Source organism: Falco naumanni, chromosome 2 (genome assembly GCF_017639655.2).
Source record: "Falco naumanni isolate bFalNau1 chromosome 2, bFalNau1.pat, whole genome shotgun sequence".
NCBI lineage: Eukaryota > Metazoa > Chordata > Aves > Falconiformes > Falconidae > Falco > Falco naumanni.
The window spans coordinates 13173382-13198679 of NC_054055.1; the positions used below are offsets into that span (position 1 = coordinate 13173382).

At 35.7% G+C, this 25298-nt stretch overlaps 1 protein-coding gene across 6 annotated transcripts in view; it reads right to left on the bottom strand.

Annotated features, from left to right (window-relative positions):
* The window catches only part of NBEA (neurobeachin), a 506742-nt gene that overhangs the window by 367579 nt on the left and 113865 nt on the right, over window positions 1-25298 (bottom strand). For all 6 annotated transcript variants that reach the window (XM_040584007.1, XM_040584004.1, XM_040584003.1 and 3 more), the window contains exons 6-10: window positions 24415-24541; window positions 16604-16723; window positions 10196-10342; window positions 1626-1823; window positions 1058-1191 (exon numbers count right to left, since the gene is read on the bottom strand). In XM_040584007.1, the coding sequence (XP_040439941.1) occupies window positions 1058-1191; window positions 1626-1823; window positions 10196-10342; window positions 16604-16723; window positions 24415-24541 (726 nt within the window). The remainder of the gene's footprint in view (window positions 1-1057; window positions 1192-1625; window positions 1824-10195; window positions 10343-16603; window positions 16724-24414; window positions 24542-25298) is intronic.

Genomic DNA, 25298 nt, shown 5'->3' on the forward strand with positions numbered 1-25298 from the left:
TTCAAAATCGTAAGCAATTTTAGTATTAATTATTTTGCAGTTAACTGATTTATTACTGAACTATCTAATGCAATGGCAAATATCCAGAATAATTAATAGCAGAGTATTCTAAGCAGCAAAATAAGCCATGTAGTCTGAATTATGCATCTATTTTATGAATTTATTCAAATACAGGAGTCAGCATGTGGTGCCCTGAACAGTTTTCTAGCAGACTTTCGTTACATACCACTCTATAGAGAAACACCATACCAGTCCTTCAAGCATTATCTTTTCAGTTTTGATACCTCCAAAGGTTTAGACCACACACTTTGTCCTGACAAGTTTAGACTTCTTGTGTTGCCACTAGAATAGGAGCCTGCCCTGACAAGCAGGTGGCAAGGGATCTTTGCAAAAATAACTACAATTGAGCTAGCTTTGAACATGTCACTGCGGGTACTGACAGACTCCTAAGCCATCCTTTGCAGGCTACATGTGAAGCATGCATCCAACTTCTGTGCAAGCTTTTCAACCTAGGGGTTACTTCCATAGTATCAGAGCAGAGACTTCATGTGTCCCTGTTTAAAACTCTCTTGGTGCACCTCCAGTCACTGTTGCATTTATAACATGGCCACAAAAAAACTGACCATAGCTCTATGACTTTCTGACCATGTATTAATATGGAAGGAGATAGCTTTCATTAATTTTGAGTGTTATTAAATATGAACTCAAATGACACAGACTTTGGGAAGGTAAATGACATTGCACTGTCAAGTAAAACACGCTGGTTTCTTTTAGAGGTTGCAAGAACTCATGAAACTGTCCTTAAAGACTCTACAGTGATTTGAATTCATTATTTAATCAAATAAATTTTATGCCAGTTCCATCTGGAATCTCATCAGATTAATATAATTTACACACCTCTACAGTAAACTACTTTTTACAAAATAATACTGTTTTCAAAGAAACAAGGGTAAAATGTAAGTCACAGCATTCACAGGAGAAAAAAAATCAAACATTCTCACAACAAAACCAAAAATATTCTTAGCTTAATTTAGTTTTTTGCTTGAAAGAAGCTTACCAAACTGTTGTTTCCACCTGACTGTCATGCAGCTGTCGATTGTCTAACTGGGCAAAGAGAGGAAAAAGAACTTGAATCCCTCCAATGGAATGAATTGCGCTGTGAATGGAGTGGGTTACGATAGCTTTCACATCCTAAATTAATAAAATAAATAAACAAAAGGGAAAACCTCAGTCAATATCAGTTTTAAAGGAAAGTTACAAACATAACTTGGGAACACTTTAACAGATAATTTTAAGTGCAAACTAAATCAGATTTGTTTTAGCTTAGTTTCATTACTTATGTTTCAATCATAATCACTATACTTAAAGGAAAACATTAAACAGAAAAACTTCAGCATCATGGCAAACTGTGCCTTATAGTATAAAGTATATATTTCTTAACAAAGAAATGATCAGTTTTTGCTCTAGAAAGTGAGCAAAGAAAGAACAGTTCAAATGACAGGTATATTAAGAGCTAAAATAATACAAAATAACAAGGTCTCGGTACACTACCACACAAATCCTCTTATGATCCCAATGATGCTGTGCTAATAGTAATCACAGAACAACGATTTAGCAGCACAAACCTGAAGCATAAGAGCATGGGGGGAGTGTACAAAAATTGAAGGATTTTCCTTTGGTGAGGATTCAAGGCATAGCTGAGCATCAGTAGCCTTCGCATTATATGTAAAAGCAATGCTACTTGCAAGTTTCCCATCGTATAGTACTTGTTTATGGTGCTCAGCCAGATGAATGTCACTCTCAGATTTAAACTTGAATGTGCTCTGAAAAAAAAGAAAACATAAACCTTACAAAGTAAATATTTCAGGCAAAATTCTTGCCTCAAAATGTGCAGAAAATACATTGGATTTGAGAGGTAATATAAAAACTGCTAAACTTTGTTTTAATTTTCCAGTAGCTTAATGCTACTGAACAATTAGACAATATTTTTGTTTACTCCACATCAACGTGTCAATATAATATTTGGTGGTTTATGTAGTATTATTGCTCTCTCCTTTCAGCATCAGTGTTAACAAGTTCGGAAGTAACTATCTGGAAGAAATGTGTCACATTAAACACCTATAAATATGTTAAAATAAAAAATTGAGCATTCAATGCATTAAAAATAAAGAACAAATTAAATGCCTTGTATTTTAGTTTATATAAACTCACTCAGAACTTTGAATCCTATACCATTTTGATTAAAGGAACAGTTATTTTTAAACAGCATTAAAACCATCCATTAAAACACTTCATTAACAGTCAGAAGTATATATAAACAAGTTACTTACACAAAAAAAATCCAAATAAAATTATAAGTGCCATATTTCAGACTAATGTTCTCAAACTCAAAGCTTTTACAAAGGAAGACTGAAAATTTCTGTTTTCTTAAACCTACTATGATTCATATCTGATCTAAAACTATGTTTTCTGGCAACACTGACAAATCAATGAAGCACAAGAAGATAGATTTCTGCCCTTCTGCAAAGCATTGTCAGATTTACTTGTCACATAACTACTTTTGCATGTAACAACCATTTGACAGTGTCAAAAAGACAACTAGCAGTAACACACAGTACTGTAGTGACACAAGTAAAGCAAAGTTATTAGAAATGACCACCATTTAATTAAGGCAATATATATGTAATGTGTTTCTAAAATCTTTTCACAGTTTAAAATAATTAATCTCTGAGGTTTATCATGAATCATTTTGCTTGTTTTCACTGCATATAGCCATCACAATTCTCTTTATCCCTTTGGTCCTACCAAATCTCTCCCTCCTTCCCCTACGCACTGTAAGAAAACCTATATCATAAAAACATTGAAAGTACTATCACTAGGGGGTTAGTTAAACAGGTTAGAAGAATTAAAAAAGGCAATTTATAGGCTATCAGCTGCTCTTTCCGAACAAAATACAGGTTTCTACTGATTATATAAACCCATAAAACCCATCCAGCTTTAGCAGAGCTCTCAAGGCTGCTGGAAGCCCTGACAAAATTCTCTTGCTTACAGCTACACGATGGGAAAGTGCATCTGCTCAAGTGACTGACACATGGCAATATAGGGTCTTGTGACAAGCATCCATTTGTATGTGGGTCATAAGATTGATGTAGGCTGAACAGACTGGGCACCTGACTGCAGCTGCTGGAGAACCCTTGGAGTGGAACTGTCAGTCAGCCCTGTCCCATGCTTGGTGACTAAGCAGAAGGGAGGCAGCAATGCCATGCTGAAAATATAGGAGATTCAGGTACCATAGCAGAGAAGGCAAGTAGGAAGGGCAAAAGTAAGTTAATAGAAAGTGATTTAAGCTACATTTGGCAAAGAAGGAAAATATTTAGCTGCATTACGAGGAGTGTTGCTAGCAGATGGAGGGAGGTGATCTTTCTCCTCTGCTCGGCACTGGTGAGGCCACACCTGGAGTTCTGGGCTCCCCAGTACAAGAGAGCTGTGGACTAACTGGAGAGATACCAATGAAGGGCCACTAAAATCATGAAGTGACTGAAGCATCTCTCCTATGAGGAAAGGCTGAGAGAGGGACTGTTCAGCTTGCAGAAAAGAAGCCTCAGGGAAGATCTCATCAATGTGTATAAATATCTGAAGGGAAGATTCAAAGAAGTCACCTTCCTCTTAGCAGTGCCCAGTGACAGGACAAGAGGCAATGGGCACAACTGAAACACAGGAAATTCCCTCTGAATATCAGGATAAAGTTTTCCACTGTGAGGTTGTCCAACAAGGTGGTAGAGTCTCCATCTTTAGAGATATTCAAAAGCTGTCCAAACAGTCCCGGGCAACTAGCTCCAGGTGGCCCTGCCTGAGGAGGGGTTTGGGCCAGATGACTTCCAGAGATCCATTCCAACAATCTCAACCATTCTGTGATTCTGTGATCTGCATTTGGGTTAGGAGTCCAATTTGTAGCGAAGCTCCCAGTGATCCTCACTGCTCTGTTCATACTGCAAAGCTGTTCAGAACCAGAGACTTCCTTTTGGCTGAAACTCAGATGTCCCCCAACTGTTGGTAGTCACTCAGCCCAAAGGATTAGACTACAACCAATCTGAATGAAAAACTGCAATATATACACTATTCAGCCTTCAGCACCAAATGTTTTAATCTAGAAATGTGTTCCTATCGTGCCACACTACTTACTGAAGTAGAAAAACCCAAAGAATGAGTACTAACTATGCTTAGAGCTCCAGAGCTGGCTCTCTGTTGATATGGCTGACTACATCTCACTTATCAGGAAATTACTGCTACAGATTACAGATTTGTCCTGATGAAGGTGATGATGCACTTCTCCCCAGAGGGCGTTTTTAACTATACAGATAAATCTCTGTGCACTTTCTGCCGAGACAGAAATAATTTAGTGATGTCATTGATTTCCAAAGATATCTGCATTATGCATGTACTATATTTTGATGTTTCACCACATGAAAACACTTCTTATCTGGAAATTTTTTCATGCCTATAAGCTTTGTCAGATTCCAAAGCTCAGAACGTTTTACCTCGATGGAGTTTTTCATAACTTTGCCATTTTAAATATGTCAAAGTGTTTCAACACAAAATCTGTATCATTTAATTACCGTGAAATTTCACAACTTTCAAAACTGCTTAAGTTAAAATAAATCCAGTTTTACAAACAAATTTTGTCATTAATCTACCTCCTTGTTTTCAGTGTTTACTATGCCTCAAGAATTTATCAGACAGAACTATTTAAAAGTCAGGCACAAATAAATTATACAATACTGACTCACATTTTTTGGAGAAAAACAAGAATTAAAGGGACATTCTGCCATTAAAGCCTAACAACAGTAATCATAAACTGGAAATGCTAATCTCCTACCCAACAGATTATTATAACAGAATGGAAAGAGAGGCTACAAATTCTGATATATGATACTCTTTTATTACTAATATGGATTTATAGAAAGATAAAAGAAATGCAGTATGCAAATACTGTACTGGGAACCTGAGAAAATACAACCACAGAGGGACAGCAGAGGCTGTCAAGCATTGACAGCTGAGCCCAGACAGTGGTGGTGAATGGAGTTAACATTCAGCTGGTGACCAGTCACAAAGTGGTGTTCCCCTGGGCTCAGTACTGTGGCCAGTCCTGCTTAAAATATCTTCATTATGATCAGGACAAAGGGATCGAATGCACCCTCAGTAAGTTGGCAGATGACACCAAGTTGGGTAGGAGTGTTGACCTGCTTGCGGGCAGGAAGGCTCTGCAGAGGGGTCTGGACAGGCTGGACCCATGGGCCAAGGCCAATTGTATGAAGTTCCAGAAGAAGTGCTGAGTCCTGCATTTGGATGACAACAGCCTCACACAAGGCTACAGGCTTGGGGCAGAGTGGCTGGGAAGCTGCCTGATGGAAAAGGTCCTGGGGGTGCTGGCTGACAGACACTGAACATGAGCCAGCAGTGTGCCCAGGTGGCCAAGGCAGCCAGTAGCATCCTGGCTTACATCCAAAACAGCATGGCCAGCAGGACAAGGGAAGTAACGGGTCCCTCTGTACTCAGCACTGGTGAGGCCGCGCCTTGAATCCTGTGTTCCGTGTTGGGCCCCTCGCTGCAGGAGGGACGTCGAGGTGCTGGAGCGTGTCCAGAGAAGGGCAACGGGCTGGAGCACAAGTCTGATGAGGAGCAGCTGAGGGAGCTGGGGGTGTTCAGCCTGGAGAGGAGGATGCTGAGGGGAGACCTTATCCCTCTCTACAGCTGCCTGAAGGGGGGCTGTAGGCAGGTGGGGTTCAGTCTCTTCTCCCACATAACAACCGACAGGACAAGAGGAAACAGCCTCAAGTTGCACCAGAGGAAGTTTAGATTGGATGTTAGGAAAAATTTCTTCACTGAAAGGGTGGTAGAGCATTGGAACAGGCTGCCCAGGGAGGTGGTGGAATCACCACCCCTGGAGGTGTTTAAAAAATGTGTAACACAGTGTTTAGGGACATGGTTTAGAAATGGACATGGCAGTCCTGGGTTAATGGTTGGACCTGATGATCTCAAAGATCTTATGATCACCTAAATGATTCTATGGTATGAGGTCAAACTGCAAATGGTTAGTTACTGGTCGCTGAAGGAATGAAACTTTGAGATCTGGTACAAGCAGTATGATGACATAAAGACAGCAAAGAAGAGCCTTAGATTTAGCATATTCTACACATGGTTAAAAATATATACAGGATCCATAAAGAAGGTATAAAGGGTAGGTTTTGCTCCTACAGGAATAGGAGAGGGAACAGAGAGGGATGAGAATTACTCCAGCACTGTCCTCTCCAGTAAAAGCAACTGTGCTTGATCAAGACCACTACTCAAACACCAGCAGCTCTCCCCTCTCCTTTAGCAGCAAGAGTGGTGCTTTTTTATTTCCCATTCACCCCTTTTTGCTACTGTAGGTTCAGCAATCACACACAAAATACCATCTTGCACGATGTAATTGACTTAAGCAAATTTGAATTTTCCAGAGTATTTTGTGTGTGTCTGTATGTGCATGCACAAATGCATTTTTACTCCATCCTTTGTACATGACAAAAAGATTTATACTGTAGCAGTGATCAAGAGCAAACTCAGATGCAGCAACATATGGAATAATCTGACAACTCATTTTGAAATGCCTAAGAGGAGTGGCACAGATGTGACAGTGCTATAAGGACAGGGCTTTATTGAAACATCCCTTTATAAACAGCACCAAGCACTGCATATCAGATGCATCTCTTCCTTCCTTGCCCCTCTACTCTGTGTTTATCAGCCCCTCAGGATCCCAGCTGAGGCATGCTTCTCTCTCTTCTTTGCTGCCTGGAAACAATGATGGGTAGCAGAAAAAGCACAGTGACAGCAAGGATACTGCTCTCATTTCCTTTTTCCTTCTTCAATCTCAAGCAACTAAAAGTGTCAACATTGTAGGTAAAAGTCCTGTACAGCAATTGCAAGACTCAAAAAGAGGATGCTTTATTACAGATAAAATCTGCAAATGCAAATGTAAAGTTCTACTATGCTTTTACTAAATTTAACTTAAAATTTCAAGAAACTTTACGGATGAATTTGGGAAGACTTAACAAGAAAGAGGCAAATCACATAGTTCTACTGCCAGTGTATTTTCCTCTCTTCCCCTTTTAAAAGTTTGATTATGTGTTATTCTATGCAATAGTTACTAAGCATGGCAGCTTTTCAATATTGCTACTCACACAATCACTGTAACACTTTTGTTCAAAAAACCCCAAAGGCCTTTTGATAGAACTGAAGATTTAGTATTTAAAAGTAAACTATCTGTTTATTATTTTTTTATATATATATTAAAGCATGCTGGTTACAACTAAATGTATTCAGAAGGACACGTTGAGCGAGACCAGCATGGAAGTATCATGAACTGTTTCTACGTTACAATGTTCTGTAATAAGCATGTAATGTATAATAATAATACAAATATTACGTATATAAAAGATAAAAATATTCTATAAAAATAGTAAATAAATCTTATTTTAATGGCTTCTCTAGTTCATCCTAAAATCTGGTGCTTCTACTTGCATCACAGAATAGGGGTGCAACAAGGTACAACAGATTCACTTTTCTTTGTTAGATCAAGATCTGACTTTTCCTGAACTTTGTGGCTCTGGTGTTATTTGCAACATTACATACTACCTATATTAAAAAATTTACACCTACTGCACTGTCCTGAGTTCTGGCATGTTGGTAGAGTATGCAGATTTTGCTGTATTCCAGAGGTCTTAATGGCACTCATTGTAGGATACAGACATTAGGAATGATTGATAGGGTAGCCGAATAGAGAGGCAAAATCATAGTCTCTTATGGACAAAGCAGGTAGAGCACAAAATGAGGAATGGCCACTTTCCCTAAAGAATCAGAAACCTGGGATATAGTGGACTAAAGTAAGAATTGCAAATCAAAGGAACTACCAGAGACAGTTGTAAGAAAGAAAAAAACATCTGTATTAAGACAGTCTCCAAAAATCTGCAAGTATTTTGAATGATCATCCTTTGGGAGAAAAGCTTTGGCACAACCAGAGTTCACAATGAATCTAGAATAGTGGACCTTTTGCAAAAGCTGAATAGTTGATTCTTCCAGTTGGCTAACAGTACCAACAACTGGAATGAACAGGACATGTAGTTAGTTAACTACTTAAGAAAAGGTTCTGAAAGGCCAGTTTGCATCAGCAAGTTAGGTGAGAGCAAGAATGTGATCTCTAATGCCAAGCAATTTGAGCTAAATGTCAATTGGGGCCCCTTGGACTATGAAACACCCATACTGAAGTGTTCTGAACTGATGGACATTTGCACCCACACAGAATCTGAAAGGATTTACAGAAATAAACTTAACTGAGACACATAAGAGGCAAGCTTGGAGTGAAAGCTACAGTCAGTGACCTGAGATCTCTAAATGACAGGATGTGGTTCCTTTTTTTTGGTTGTGAGTAGACCTTGAGTTAGAAGTTGATAAAAAAAGTGCTATTTTGTCTTATTTTTTGGAAATAAGGAAGTTAAAGAAAGAAATTGTGTTATTTCTGGGGTCCTGCTCTAAGAACCTGGTCTTTTAAAAGGCTACTAATAAAATATACTTTCAGATTCTTAGACAAGGAAGGAAACTACTCTAGAAAGGAAGGCAGAATTAACTGTACTGGCAACATGACCTAAACCTAAAACCGTGATATACCAAAGAATATCCCCAAAGTATTAAACTTCATTTAACTGACATTTTACAAAAAACAGTAAGAAGCTACAGGTGTGAAGAAGTGTAGTTTAATGGAAGTCTGTGAATCAAGCAAGGTAATTTGACAACACTGTAATAAAGTTAGTGCAGTAACTACTGGAAATGTCATTTAGCATGAAAGCATGTATGCCTCATGAACCCCTTCAACACTCACAAAATATGACATAATAATTTTAACTTCTTGAAACAAATGAAAGCATTATTCCTATTTGATATAACTTCAGTATATGGCTGCAAATCCACTTAATAAATTAATAAAGTTTTACTACATTTACTATGAAGAAGTAAAAAGTTACATTACTTTCTTTTGCATGACCACAAAAACATTTGCAGAAATATTTGTTCAAACAAAATAGAGTATTAAGTTTGGAATAAAGTGTTCCTTGTTTGCGCAGGTGATGCACTTCTCTTGACTAACTGAACTTTTCTAATTTCAAGGCAGTCAACAATTTCAAGCAACAATCAACTGTATGCAATAGACTTCCTCTTCTCCAAGTAACCTTGACACATTTAGCTATTCACACTACATCCACACCATAAAAGATGAAAATATCAACTTGTCACTGTCATTCTAGTGTTAGCTGTGTTCAAATGATTTAAAGCAATCATTTTCAGCACATCAAATTAATAGTATTAGAATCTAAATGCTGATTTTTACTTGCTTTTAAAACCTTTGTGCTTTCAGAGTATATAATACATACTAAAAAACCCTGAAAATATACTTCAGATGATACCACAAATTTCACAAATCAGAAAAAGAAAATTTGGGAATAATTGAAAGTAGAAATTCAATATGTTTCACTGGGATTAGATTCATTTTCAAGCCTTCTCCACTAGGCAGTTTCTGCAGACTTCTGCAAAGTATCTGTTGTTTTTCGTGATGAAATACTACTATACACAGCTATGCCAATTCATAAGGGATTATTCATACTAGAGATGCAAGTTTATGCATGCACCATTAATTTATCCAATCTGTCCCCTAAATGTCACTGGCAAAGCATGAGTAAAAAAGTTCTTTTACTTCAGCAGAACTATTTGAACCTGTGCATTTGAAAATAATTGGTTTATTATGCCTTGCTGAAAGTTAATCTGCCTTAACTCAGGTTTTAAACACAAACAGGAGAGAAGAAAGTTATTCCCCTGGTATTCAGTACACCAATTACAAAATTGTTCTAATCTGATTGTGATCTAAAGTAAAAAAATTCACATACAAACATGTTTCAGCTACACTTTAAAGAAACAACTTGCATCTTTCAAAAAGCTCATGGAAATTAAGGTTAGTTAGGATACTTGAAGAAACAGTCTTCTTTTGCTGAAAACAAATCACATAGCTCTGGGTGAACCTAAGAGGAATATTTGCATGCATATATATCTTTCAACTACATCTATCAAATTATTTTCCTTTCATAGCTTTAATTTTTTTATGATTCTTTGTTACCTTGTATCCAGGTCCTAACTGATGTATTGCAAAAATCTGTGCTGGGTTGAGTGCTTCAGTGAATACATATACTGCTCCAAGCTGGCCGCAGAACACTCTATTAGCATCAGCAGTCTCCGAAGAGCCAAGAAAACATTTGTCATAGCTCTGTATCAGGAAGAGGCAATGTTAATAAAGTCTGGTCATACAAACTATACAATGAAATAACATTTGTGTACAGTTACTGAAGCAAAAAACCTAAGGCAGTCTCTAGTAAAGAAAATAAATCAATCATTTATTACTTCAGTACCTGATTCCCTGTAGTGAAGAACTTCAACTTGAATAGCGTAGAGTTAATTGTTTTATGGGTCAGTATTACAATGCTGTTGACTGGCTACTAGGATTTGATTTTTATTAATTGTTCAACATAAAACAGAGAAAACTACAACAGCACATTCAAGTACCAAATAACCTTCCCTACTGCTTTCTAGGAAATAGGAAAGTCCTTGTAATTATTATTCCAAGTTCCTTGTAATAATAATCAGAACTCTTACTGCTAACACATAAGAACATGTACTGAAATGCACTCTTCTCTCACTGTTGTGCTAACAGAGCTAAACATCTCTAGCAGAAAAAACACCAAATATGAATTTTTGTAGTTTGCAACTGGTGCAGTCTTCCTTCGTGACTGCAGCCTATGATGATTTGGTTTGACCTTAAACTCCTCTTCTGTCTTCTTCCACGGTCACAAGAATTATTTTCCATTCTTCCTTCCAACAACTACCCCTCTGAACAAAGACCTTCTGCAGTTTTCCATCTGTCCATTTCTTATTATTTCAGATTTGAAGTTTTTTTTTTTTGTGGCTTTTGGGTTTTTTTTCCAATTTAAATTTATTTTGCAAGAATTACGTGAAGTTATTCTGGTGCTTCCAGGAAAAGAGGCTTTGAGATGAAGCAAAGCTTAGAATTTAACTGTGTAGAATAAAGATCTGGGGAACTGGAAAAAGACACAGCACAAGAGGAGAACAACAGAAAGCATAAGGATCTTTGCAAGGCTAGCCCCTTAGCTTCCTTGAGTCACATGTACTTTATTTAACAGAAACAAGGATCAGGCCTCACTTTTTGAGCTGAATCAGCAAACCAGTAGAATCAGCATTAGGAAGCCTGCTTTTTCATCCTGCTTGGCTGTTGCTGAGTTTCACCCTAAGAAAAACTTCTGTAGTCTGGAGAATGGAATCAAATATGGTGACACGCCACCGCAGTGGATCGAGGTGGATAAGCTATTAACAAGGAAAAGGGGACTCTGTCTACAGGGTTAGGAGGAAGTCAAAGATCTAGAGGCCAGCTTTGCAATGAGGTGAGGTAACAGGTATCCAGGATTTTATCTCCGACTTATCCTCCTTTTGACCAAACACCTCTTTGAATTTTTTTTTCCCTTGGGATTGCTAAACTTGTAATAATTGTTTTGGACAAACCTAAAAAATTTCTGAAAAAAACTACACCAAAGTTGGTTCACAAAGTCCTACCCAGGATGCATAGTGCAAAAGAAGGGCTATGAGACCACTCTGACTACTGGTAAATCTAATGGTGAAACTTCCTAACTGTTCTCAGTTAGTTCATTAAAGTCTTCCTTAGCCTTGAAGGCTTTACTGACACCTGCGCCACTACTGTCAGAGAGTGTTAAGTCAATTCATGTTGAGCAATTGCCATTTTTTATGGTTATTTGAGGGATCTGAATACTGATGCCACCCTTTTTCCTAGTTTATACTTAACAAATTCCGAGATCTACATTCCTGCCTATTACAAGGGTATTTTCCTGGCCTCTTCTAGATAACATTAATTGTACAATATGCATCATAGTTTTCAATGGAATCTGAGTTTTACATATAATTACATTCTAGGTCTGTTTGCCTGTAGTAATTACCAGTTCTGTCTTTTTTCATTCTTACCAGATTATACTTTCCCATTTTCTGGTGTTTCATTCTGGATTAAGTGCTTCCATTATTTTTAATTGGAGGGGAGGGCTAACTCCTGATCTTCTGGTAATTTATATTCACTTCTGCTCCAGATGCCAATCAGTAGACCTGATATATTTATTTATTTATTTTAAAATCAGCACCTAATACTCATAGCTCATTTGCTCTTCCTCCAACTATCTCACATTTCCACAGTTTTATACCCGACTGATACCAACAGATCCAAGTCTGCCTATTTCTGTACATCCCTGGTAACATGTCATTAATGACCCCAAGATGAGATGACTAATAGATCTGCTTCATTAAGTGCCTTGGCCCAAATCCTCCTATTTTATTTACATAAAAAAATAAACTCTTGGAACTTATGGGCTTGTTACTTAAGGACATAACTGTATCCTTAATATTCTTGATGCTTATAGGCCTTTTTTCAAATGCAGCCCAAGTGCTATTGATAGAATCAACTTGTTGGCTTTCCAATCCTTCTAGTTTCCTTATCCTACAACAGAAATGTAAGCTGACAGATGTCAGGATATCATCAAACCTATCTTCATTCAGCTATCTGAACAAAAATCTTCCACCAAACCCCAGTATCCCCAAATTCTACACCTTGAAGAGGCATTTTGTGCTTTCTCTCATGTTACTTCCCATAACTGGGGAGAATTCCTAACAGCCAAACTCTTCCAGTTTAACTTCTGTCCCCAAGTGTATTTGAACTCTTATAAATAATTAACTCCATAGGCATACAGAGCTGATCATGATTACTGACCAGCCAGCAACTGCACACATTTGATTATGTTGTACTCTGTCATGCATTTCATGTCATCTTTTTGCCATAATCTCTAGCTATATCTACTCTTTGGAATATAAACTCAATGAGTTATTTACCACTAGCTACTGTATCTTATGTAGCACACAATGAATCTCAGCATTGCTATATTTTTGTATTTCGTTAAATAGGAACAATGCAGTTAAAACCAAAATCACCTCTATAGAAACTATCAGCAACATTCACAATAGAAACAGCTATACAAAAAAATTTAGTGTCTTCCCCTTTTTCACCCACTCTCTTATCTTACCTCTAACATTCAGGCTGAACATTGTGCAATATTTAATACATGGAAGTCCCCTCCAAAAAAAAAAAATTTTTTTAACAACGTTTGAGTGATTTAGAGTTTTGTAAAGATGACACATTTTGCAAATCCCTAGATGAAAAATGTCTATTAGGACAACACACATTGTTGTCTTACAACGTGAAGAATACAGGTGTGAAGCCTTAATGACTACTTCATGTTATATCCTGTATCTTGCTGCTCCTATTACAGAAATAGTTAAGAACCCAGTGATTTCATGGCTGAGTATAAATAAGAATGAGTTAGAAGAAGTACAAAGGAAAAAACCAAAACAATAAAATTTTAAACCCCCGTATTTTTAAACTTTCACCCTTTTTGTCATCACCATCTTTACTTCAGTGTCTTCCAGGGTACATACAAAAATTGTAGACTGAGGTATTCTTCAGTGCTTGTTTGGATACAAAAGGTGAATGTCAGACATTGAAAAAAATGTCATAAAAATATAAGATAATTGTAATGAAAGATCAATCTGTGAAAAAAATAAATTCAGTCTCTACCAATAAAAAAATCTATCCTTGTAAAAAAAAATATATAATGAAGACAAGACTTTTCAGTTGCTCACTGTGTTAAAGCTACCACTGAACAAAATGCACCATGATTAAATATTATTTTAGATGAATAAAATATTAGATTTGCATTATTGAGCTTTAAGATTAACTGATTTTTTTTAAAGCATAGATTTGTTTTAAACACTGAATCTCAATTATCTCACAATGTTCTTGTATAAAAAAAGACTGAAAAGAGTAAATGTACTTAGTTAACAACATGCAACTCCTGCACCTTTCTCAGTTTTCATTATCAGCTTTCGCAACCTGTACTGCTATGTCTGTCAGTATAATCTACAGATATAGTTATGCACAATGTAAGATGCAAAGAAAGAATGATTAGCACATTTGCGTAGTTTTTTCTTTTCCCCAAAAGGTATTATGGTAAGGCATTTTCTTGTCATCTTGCAGGAGACTGAAGTTATGTCCAAGTGGATATATGGAAGAGTATGAAGGCAGAAGTTAACAAAGAGCCAGATCATTTCTCAAGACTTTTCAAGGGAATGCTTCTAACAACTCAATCTTTATAAGAAACAAGAAAGTTCTAATAGTTAAAACAAGAGCTTCTCTTCCTAGCTAATGTGTAATAGTGCTAAGGAGTCTCCATACACCCCCCTCCTATTTTCCTTTTCATGCCTTTTATACAGTTGCACCCATACACCTTTCCTGAATTTCTCTTACTTTCTTCTCTGTTTCCTCTTTCTACTATAACAGGTTTTTGTTATTAAAAAAATAGAGACCTAATGATAACTAGTGTCTTTCATAACTTAATCTATTCTCCAGCAAAGTAAAACTTTAGCAGAAACTTAAAAGACATCAAAACATCTAAAGCTCAGTAAACTAATCCCACCTTAAGAAAAGATTGTATTTCTGTTACATGAGAAAGCACAAAGGAATACTGTGAAGAAAATAAGATTAGAAGGAACAGCTTTTCCTGCTAAGCATTTATCCTTAAGGATTACAGATCCCCACAACATGTAACTAGTAACTCAGCCCAGATCCTTTGAGACGTCCGCTGGCTTTTCAATCATCAAATTCTCACCTATCACCAAAATGTTTATATTACCAAGGAGAAACCATGGTCCGTAAAAGCTGAAAGGCTTGCCTTTTCCTGTAAGTAGAAATGCTACCAAGAAATCAAAAAATGATGATCAGAAGCTTTGGCAAGCAGAACCCTCCATGTAATATTTAAACTCTCCCTTTCAAATCCAATTTTGCCTCTAGAATTTAGCAAAAGACAGTTAATTTCCTTAAGTAGAAAAGAGCTTCCTTATCCTACACAGGCAGTCAGAAAAAAACGAGAGTTATATTATAAATAAGAAATAACAAAAATGTAGCAAGCTGATGAATCAAGCATCTCTGAACTTCTCACACAGCTTTAGCTGAAGGCAAAGCACAAAGAGAATCATTTCCCCATCTAAAACTTTGGGCCAGAAAGAGTGCCTATTTCTGCATCATTAGGTGTAGATTCTCAAACCTTCCAAAGCAGAAGGTACAAAAGGAGAGCCGAAAAAATCAACAAAAAAGAAACTTATATAGAATTCATTAAAAGAACTTAAATATAATTTTAATATAAAAAATACAAAAAGGATGCATTTCCTCTAAAAAATTGTTAACTCAGTCCAATTAAGAGACACAGGTGTATTTATAGGTATACACGTAATCTTCTCCAAGTAAAAATGACTGGTTTCTGCCTGTGGGAAAAGCAGATGCAAGATTGCTGTGTCTTTGCTCTGGGCCAACTAACGCTATGCAACAGTACGTCTCTCAGTATCTTTTAACTGGTTTGGATAGCCAATAAGGGAGGACACCTCTCTGTAAATGTTTACTACCCAAGAAAATTGCTCAGTATTTCAGGTATGAAATCTTGTAGCAGTTAATTTATACTTGCTAACAATATTAATTTAATATAAATACCTTAACACTTAGCACAGCATTTTACTATTGCCAAGTCAAACAATAAAAGGCAAAATATGCTTGTTACTGGGAGACAGATGCAAGATTTCAGACCTCGCTTAATACTGTAAATACCTTGACACTTCTCCACCCTTCTGTTTTCTAGCTTTTACTTTTTGTCTTGCTATCCTGTTAGTTTAAAACTGTAAACTCTGCATAGAAGAAATGATCTCTTACTAAATATATACAGTGATTAAAATAAGATGACTGTGAACATAGCTCAGGCTATTCAGTTTTACTGCAATTAAAAAAACTACTTAAAATTTAACGTTCAATAACACAAAAAGCATAGAAATCTTTTAACCATGAACAAATAACTTCTGTTGAATCCAGCACAGAACTTAACGTGATACAAAAATGAGTACATTTGTATACGTTGGCAGTATGCATAGTAATTTAGCAGAATTAATCAGTTTTTCTTAAGGACTTTTCTCAAGCTAAATCTGTAAAATCTGTAACTCTTAACACATTTTCCTGTAGAAAAAGCTAAGTATTAATCCATTGTTATCAGTGTTCTCTATACAGTATCACATATTAAAAAGATTAGCTATAATAGTCTCTCCAAACAAAATCACTGAAAATTTCATTAAAATAGCTATGCAAAATACAGGCAAAAAAAATCCCAAGTATTCTAAAAATATGTGTAATATATAGAACCAATAATATTACATTTTATTAAATACATAACTAAGGAAGATAAAGGAGAAAGTTAAAAAAAGATACAAAATTTGAAAAGACCTAGAGAAAACATAGTACATTTTTTCTTTTTCAATTTGCCTTAAAATGAAAAGCTATGAAAATGGAAGAAAAATAAAGTCTTACATCGTTTGTGTTAACATGCCAGGCCATGTCACCATAGGATACCAGCTGACCATTCACGTAACATCGTATTTCACTGTTTCTCCATCGATTATAGATGTGTACGATGCTTATCATGTACCACTGGAAAGACATGAAAAATCAGTATACAGTGGCAGTTTTTTTGTGCTATCAAACATGAAGTTAATGAATAGCATTAAAAATAAGTAACTAGTCTTGTAAATTTATACAAACAGATGAATTTTTGCAAACTCTTAATATTAAAAGTCAAGTCAGTGAAACTTCAAGTTCAGTCAGTGGAAACATGCCTAAATGTAATAATAAATCTACCTGCTTTCCTTTATGGGATTAGAGCCAAAAATGCATACATACAATTAAAAACTTGATTACACTTCCATTCCTGAAAGTGTAATTTAATTTAAACACTACAGGCTGTAACAAAAAATACAACTAAGTTCTGATGGGAAATACAGTTCTATGTGCACCTACCTTAAAAAATTCATATCACATATCTCTGCCTTTTCATCATAGCTCTCTGACAGAAATTATTAAATAAAAGGAAAAATTTCACAGCAGCAAATTTTACAGCCCAGTTTAAGACACCATCCTGGACTGCTTCATGCGATTTTCTTCCTCTGTTCTTTACCATTTCACCAATTTTTGGACAACTGTCATACCATTAAAAATGCATTACATAATCAAACACAGAAAGTATCACAGTAAAATGCTCCCTAGTACAGCTATGGTGATCTTTGAAATAATCTGTTCAACAGGAAACATTATGTCAGAGTTCAAGAAGAAGACCTTAAGTTCCCTTTAAAACCAAACCTTTAAACTCATCTCAGACTAGGAATGGAAATTTAATCTGTGAAATCTGCAAATCAGCTCATGCTTAACTGTAATGGGTGTCTGTATTATTTCAAAATATTTACAAACCAGACAAATATGGGCATATTGGAGAAAGTCCAGAAAGGGCCACAAAGATTATTAAGTGACTGAAGCCTCTGATACATGAGGAGAGGCTGAGATATGGGTCTGTTTAGCCTGGAGAACAGAAGGCTCAGCGGGATCTTATCCATGTGTATAAATACTTGATGGGCAGGGGATAAAGCAGACTGAGCCAGAGACTTCTGTATCCGGTGAAAGGACAAGAGGCAATGGGCACAAACTGAAATACAGGAAACCTCATTTAAATGTATGTATGAAGGTGGTAGTAAGCAGTAAGGATAGTCAAAGACTAGCACAGGTTGCTCAGAGAAGCTGTGGAGTCTCCTTGCTTAGAGATACTCAAAACCTGACCAGACAATGTCCAGAGCAATCTCATCTAGGTGGGCCTTGGAACAGGGAGTGACAGCAGACTGTCTGAACACATCCCTTTCCAACCTCATTGATTCTGTGAAAAAGTCAGCTCATCCATTTTGAAAACACCAGTTCATATTCTAATAATTTGGAACAGTAATTTACAATTTACTTGTCTTCCTTTTCTTGGTATCTGTTTCATTTCTTTTGTTTTCTATGTTCAGCTAAGTCTCTTTTTTTCAAAGCTGAAAACTTTTGCATCTCTTGGAGCATTATTTTAACAAAGACACTTGGTGTATCTCTCCCTGAGCAGGGGTAAGTAGATACAGAGCCTACTAATAGAAAAATCTTCCTCTCTGTATCAGAGAAATTAAAAGCATAAAGTTTTCACGTGATGATTTTGAAATCAGAGCACAGAATTAAAAATAAGAAAAGCATGCAGCAAAATATATTTTGACAATACTTGTTGCAGTAGTCCTTGAATTGAGTTATATTCTATTATAAATCTGTAGTATCTGTATATACATACTAGAATACACATATTTTTCCATATCTGTTTCCAGGTCTTTAAAAATAAGTCTTCGGTTATCCCTCCTTAAAACCTACAGTTAACAGAAGGATGAAAAAACCCTACTAATCATAACAGCAGCACTGAAGTATCTCACTTCTTGCATATAAAGGTAAACAGATTTACTGGGCAATACTAGATTAAGGATGTGCTGCTACAGCTTTGGGTTCTGAAGTCACATATGGCCAGTCTGTGTTTTTGTTTTTAAGAACCATGAACAAAGTATTTTTTTAGGTCATTATACACCCCCACCCCTCCATCGCCCCAAAAATAATCAAAAATCAAACCCACAACTGAACAAGCAAATGTTTTCCCCATTTTGTAGGCAGATTCTATTTCAGAAAGGAACACCCACCATAAATTCAACAAAATATTCATAACTCGAAGTCTAGAAGCTTAACTGGTGACTATGCTAATCAGAAACTAAGTGCAAACCTCATGACTAGAACTGTTTTCATCAACACTTCTTTTTCAAAGCTTCTACACCACCTAACATAAACCTCTTAGAAGAAAAATCCCCTTGTCCTCTTTCTTTCAAAGGTTAATTTACCAATAATCTCCACTAAGTGATGACAATTTTACATTCTTTCATCGTAACAGCAGGCGTTCTTTGCAATAGCACTATTCAGAGTTGTACCTTTTCTAACTATTTATTCACATTTCCATTTCTGATACTTCCGTAGGAGAAATCAGCTGACAAGCATAAGCCCCAAGTTTTATCCATTTATCTTCTATTTGTGATTTTTTTTTACAATGTTTTAAGAGAATTTCTGACAACATACCAGTTTGTAAGACTGTCCCTGTGTGTAGCTTAAGCTTCACAGATGACTCATTCATCTAGAAATAAATAGTTCATTACTTTTGTTGAAACACTGCCTACAGAGCCTATAAGGAACTAAAATAAGCAATGCAGTCTTGGGAGAGTTTTGTTGTCCATGTCAAACTTCAGGAAGATGATATGATCTACTTTTGATAATCTCCCCCTCGCCCCCCACCCTGCATGCAGCTTCTAGTCCAAATCTCCTTCCACACTACTTTTCTAAACCTTTAGCATCACTACTGTCAGAGCACTACCTCTGTCTGCTACTCTGACCCACAAGGCAAGCTCTACAAAAAACATTGAGCTTTTCTTTACCTGAACGCACGTGCACATACACATGCCCATGCGCAGTCTATCCCAGATCATTATTGTAACTAATCCAGTAAAAAAATTGCTCTTTTGCCTCCTGGACTTGAATTAACTCAATTTACATCTTAAACTTTAACTTCTTTTTAGCCAGGGAAGTACTGAAGTATTAAAAAATATTTACTCTTTGTGTCATATTTGTCACTAGTATCAATCTAGATAAAGTAAGTAACATAGGTTTTCAAAGCTAATTCCTCACATACTGAACGACAAACTCCACCAAGAAGCCTATAATACATTCTTACCAATAGGAAAATAAAGGTCCTTCTGAGATTCCTACTTGCTCACTTGATTCATATCCTTCCATCCATGTATTTTAACAAATAGAAATTCTCTTATCACATGATTTCTTTAAGGCTTTCAGGGGAGTATAATGGCTAAAGTCCTTGGGGAATCCACATAGCATGTATCAACTGGCTCACAAACTTGTTCTTATGCAGGGTAAAAATACTTCCAATAATTCAACAGAAGTAGGGTACAAGACTGCCAGTGCAATATTGCATTGTTTTGTCCCTGATATGTTTATCAATGTGTTTTCTAATTCTTCCTTTCTATTTCTCTAGCTTCTACACCATTTTGATGGTTAATAAATCAGGCATGATAATATATGAATCTAAATATTAGCAAAGCCTTTTTCTAAAATTTGTATAATTTTCCATCACCCTTTTGTTTGACAAAATAGATGATATACCACGATTAAAAGTTTGGCAAATTTCATATTCAAATTTCTTTGGAACTTGGGGGTGCCTACTGTAAGGTCCTGGTAACTGATTACTACCTCTTATGTTGATTTCTCTACCTCTTCTACTGACACCTCAATTTGAGACACTTCCTTTGATTCCTCGCCATTGAATTGTCTTGTAGTAAACAATGATGCAATTAATTGATTTAACTTTTTTGTTATGACACCATATTCATCAAGGGTTCCTATTAAGCCTTAGTCATCTAATTGCCCATATGGACTGGGGAAAAAATTGAACTGTCTTATCATTTTATATATAATTTGCTATAACTTATACTTTTCAAAGCATTCTTCATTTTGAAACAACTTCCACTTTCTGAATATCTTCTTTTTACTGACAGTGTCTCGAATTTGCTATTTATCTGTGCTCAGGTGCATTGTGAGGAGCTTTTAAACTTTCTATTGGATTTTTTGGATTAATGGTGAATTTGCTTTTAGCCTTTTATATCTTTGCATTTAAGCCATTTCTCTAGCACTACCAAAGACGATGTTTTAACTGCTTATCTTTCTTTTTGTTTGTTTTAAGTAAAGGAAGTTTAATTTAAAAATAAAAATAGCAAAATCCTGTATATCCAAGCATATTCTCCGTTTTTCAATTCAAAGTCAAGCAAGGGCCAATGTTTGAGCTCTCTAAAAGATTCAAAAAGAAACAAATCAAAATGCTTCTGGTATTTAAAAGTTTGAACTCTTGTCTTAGTACAATGCCACCCAGTTCATAGCAAAGTAATGTAAGCTTCTTTATGTTAGCATGCTTCCTGATCTTCCCCAGTTCATCACAGATGCTATAACCATGCTTATCATGTGGCTAACAATTTGATCTGAATAGTATGGTTTTCCTACTTAGTTACTGATTTTCAGGGCACAGGAACTCTTGCTATTTATTGTTACGATGAACTTATCTGATTAGGTTAAGTCTTTATTTAATACAGGGCATCAGTCGACTGGCAAGGCTGCCCCACTGTCATTTGTAACTACAATTTGAAATGAGTGCCCACTGATGGTCAAGTCAACTTGACTTGAAAAGCTTCTGATACTTCTACTATGTCAATAACCTCATTTAAAATAGATATTCCAGTTTTATTTTTGTAGATACATAGAAGCAAGTATATATGTATGTCGCAATTTCGTATTACCTTTGTTTCATTTATGGGAATGTTTTTTGCTGATGTACAGGCACTTTGTTGCTTTCTGCCCTATCCTGTATCTGAAGACACTGTTTTCAGGACTTCAGTACTACAGAATGAACCAAACCAAGCTGTGTAAGTTCACACACATATTTTCTTCAGTTTTTATTGAAATTGAAAAATTTTCCCCCTTTTTTTTTTAATTTTCAAAGTCAGTAACACAATTTTCTTTTAAACTCATCTTACAGGCTCTTCCCTACATAATTCTTTCCAAACTGCACCAAGCCCATGCCTCTCTGCTATAACAAGAGCTTCCTTAGGCAGTACTCAAACACACTTCAGATAACAGCCTGCCCATTTTTTATACTGCTGAAATCTTTCAAGCTTAATCACCCACTGCTGAGTTAAGTCATATTCTTGCTCTGTAGCACCGTATAATTAGAGAGATGGGGCATCACACTCTTAAGTATTCCCAAAATGTGGAACTTATTTCAGTCTGTACTACAATTAGTAAAGGTGTTCAGGATCAGAAACACCCCAAAAAAGCTGTTTGCTCTTGACTGCAGTGCTTTCCTGTTCATACTTCTACAAGGACTGATGCTGAGGCTATGTGTGAAAATTACTGGCAGTTACTAATACACAAAATTTTCATTTTGGAGTCCCAGAAAGCAGTATAGACATGTTAAATACAACACTGCCAAAGCTAGTTTAGCTCTGTTGAGAGGTCAGTCTATTATACTACAGCCTCATTTTCTGTTTGGGGATATGATAACCAAATTTCTCCATGTATTTTCATAAATACTTACTTTTATAATGTTGTTAAAATAAACTAATTAAAACATAAAATAACCACTTAACACATCTCAAAGTTTTAAATTAAGATTACATATTATTCTGTGAATGGTGTCATATGACACAGTTAACAGTGGAAAGATCTTCACATGAACATAGTATCATTCTGAACTGCCTACATAAAGCTTTTGACCAGGTGGTTTGAATATATAATTTTATTGTGAGTCAATAAATATTTTAAAACAACATTATTGAGAAGTTTAATGAGGATGAAGTTTCTGGCAAAGTGCCTATGTCTATAAGCAAATGGCTAATAAATAGTGTATCTGATGACAAAAATTACAGTTCTCCAGTTAGCATTTGGACAGTAAGCTGCTTTGTAAATGGATACACATTTTTTGAGTATCTATCTACACATTCAATGCTTGCACAGTGGAACCAATGCAATACCTAAATAACATGAAGAAAATCAATCTACATGTTATACAGGATATATTTTGACTTGTTAGAGCCAGGAGATATATTTAACAGGTTTCCCCCATTATGCTTTATGTACCTTCCCACATATACGTACACACAAGTCACAATGAACAAAATATATCATGTGAAACCACTTGCAAATATATTCTAGAAGATTTATTTCAAATGCTTTCTAAAGCTGACATACGACCCAAAGCGTATGAAGCACAATCTTTGAGAAATATAACACTGGCATGGGAGTTATATTTGGGCATACTTCAGCAGATCAGCAGATTAGGATTTGAAACTGATATTCATATAATGAGATGTACTATATAGTGTATAATATATAATATATATTGTATAATGCACTAGTATTTCAGAATTAACTATTTGAAGTGGAATAGAAAAAGCTAATGTTTTCCAGGGATGGCATGAAGCAAACTAGTAATTCATAATAAAAATTATCAAAAGAATATCTTGCTAAAATATGAAAGGCTGCTCCTTCATCTACAAGTAAAGAAATTATTAGCTAGATCCCAAAAGCTAGTTATCAATAACATAATTCAAAAGCTACCAATTCCATTTGTTACTAGGTTAAGTGTTTATCAGTAGCATCAGATGTGCTGCTTTGAAAACCTGACCTGTCATGAAAACTCTTTTCTGGCTCTCAAATTAAATAAAATTTGCAAACCAGAATTTTTCATTTCAACACTCCTCAGATATGTGTTTATAAGACTTTGCACATCCCTGAGTAATATGCTAGAAAAAGACCTCAGTATCTTTTAAAAAACCCACAAACTACCTCAAAGCTACATGGCAGAATTAGAATCAGTGATTTTGAATCACAAATGTGTAACAAGAAAAATAGTAGAACATAAAGCTGATGATTGAATGATAGCATTTCCTTCCCAAGAGACTGGCTTCTCAAAATCAAACAAGCACTGACATTCAATATACAGATTCTAAGGCCATAAAAAAATGAAATAAGCCTCACAGCAAAATATATACAAGGCTGCTATCAGCGACAAACACATAATGCTCACTGGACAGAAAAGTCAATGCTTCGGTCAACTAACTGAAACACTGAAGCCAGTAGAATCATCATTCTCCTAGGACTAATTGGCATACAGTACAAATGAACACTAACATGATCTAGAGAAATAATCAAGATTTACTATGAAAAATGAGAAATCCCCAAACACCACTGAAACTGAAAAAAGTTCAGAGCCTCATATCCCCCAGTAACAGATAATGAAACTCTAGCGTTGCCAGCAAAATTGTTCCAGACATTGGTACCAAAGTTACCATGCGCAGAAAGTTTAGAAATAGAAGGACAACCTGTCAAAAATAAAATATAACCATTTCATAAATACTTAAGTTCTTCTCTATCTGAAGCTAATGAAGCAGTATTTTCAAACAAGTTGCCTTTATAGAATTGTTACCTTATAAGTTATTACATTTTTCTTGAATTGATTCTGGTCTGTAACTGACATAAAACTTTGCATGACCATCAGAGAAGCTACTTACAAATAAGAAATTATTAGTAACATTGTGGTACTAATGGGAATTTAACCCTTCTTCCCAGAAGCACTCTGTCACATTTTCAAGGTTATTCTTTATTGTAAATACCACTTTGCTTACCTTGCGTGGCTGAAAGTCATACTTCACACAGTGCTGGAAACCTTTGCCTTTTGACTTCAATGATGTAACTATTAAGCAGTTGCCAACAAAATGAGCAGAATACCCAACACCTTTGCTAGTGCGGAAACTGAAAAGAAAGAATCACTAATGAAATTTGAAAAAAGGGAATTATTCTATAATAAAAAGATCAAAATATTACTTTAAATTGCTATGAGAAAGAAACCTGGAACAGTGAACTTAATTTCCTTTATATCTTCTCCCCCCACCACTTCTTTGGGGGGAGCTACTAACCTTCATCACTTACTTGATTCCAGGTTACATCCTAAAACTCTGTACTTTCTGTTTTCCTTTACAAAAATACAAGATGGTAAATATTTTATCTATCAGGCATCTCCCTCAGTTTCCTAATTCATCATCATTTAAAATAACACATCTGATTTATGTTGTAAAGAAAAAAACATCACAGAAGAAATTTGAGGTGCCTTGCAAGTCTATGGGGTTTGGAGAACAATGCAGCTGGTATAACATAAAAATTTGGATTCAAGGCAATTACTAAGCACAACAATTATTTCCTTTTCCAGACTTATGATTTAGTTAGGCCAATGAACTACGACATTTTAATCAACTGAGTTGTGGATCTATTTTCATTTGCCAAATTGATAAAGAACTACAGCTTTAACAAAATACATTTAATAAGAGTTTCTAGCTTTTTTGTAACAAACACCATGAAGACAGATAATGCAGAAAGCTCATACATTTCTCTACTTGTATATGAAATCAAAAGCATTTTAAAGAGAAATTTTAGACTTCTTAAACACCATTTTGCAAAGGTAGCTGGTGGAAATTCATGAGTGGCATTACACAGAGCATTTTTGAAAAGGTAA